Source organism: Nestor notabilis, unplaced genomic scaffold (assembly GCF_000696875.1).
Source record: "Nestor notabilis isolate BGI_N333 unplaced genomic scaffold, ASM69687v1 scaffold30689, whole genome shotgun sequence".
Taxonomy (NCBI): domain Eukaryota; kingdom Metazoa; phylum Chordata; class Aves; order Psittaciformes; family Psittacidae; genus Nestor; species Nestor notabilis.
The window spans coordinates 1-402 of NW_009942899.1; the positions used below are offsets into that span (position 1 = coordinate 1).

The 402-nt window shown below is 66.4% G+C and overlaps 1 protein-coding gene across 1 annotated transcript in view; it reads right to left on the minus strand.

The window, feature by feature from the left end:
* Positions 1–6: 6 nt before the first annotated feature.
* LOC104411253 (ras-related protein Rab-39B-like) overlaps positions 7–402 on the minus strand; it is a gene marked incomplete at its 3' end in the record, with an annotated part of 1,281 nt that continues 885 nt past the window's right edge. The window contains exon 2 of the mRNA XM_010021632.1: positions 7–164. Coding sequence (XP_010019934.1) covers positions 7–164 — 158 coding nt within the window. The remainder of the gene's footprint in view (positions 165–402) is intronic.

The following is a 402-nucleotide window of genomic DNA, read 5'->3' on the forward strand; positions in this document are numbered from 1 at the left end:
GGTCGCTCTTGTGTCCCACCAGCAGGAAGACGATGCGGGACGGCTGCACCGTGTCCGTCACCTCCCGGTGCCAGCGCCGCACGCTCTGGAAGGACGCGCGGTTGGTGAGGTCGAACAGCAGCATCCCCCCGGCGGAGTTGCGGTAATAGGAGCGGGTCACAGACCTGGGGCACAGGAGGAACGGGGGGAGCATTGCCCCTGCCGGCAGCACAGCCCCTGAGCTCCCCCAGCCCCTGCAGCCATGGTCCTGGTGCTCTCCCATCAACTCCAGCCATGGTCCTGGTGCTCTCCCATCAACTCCAGCCATGGTCCTGGTGCTCTCCCATCACCTGCAGCCATGGTCCTGGTGCTCTCCCATCCCCTACAGCCATGGTCCTGGTGCTCCCCCCTCACCTGCAGCCA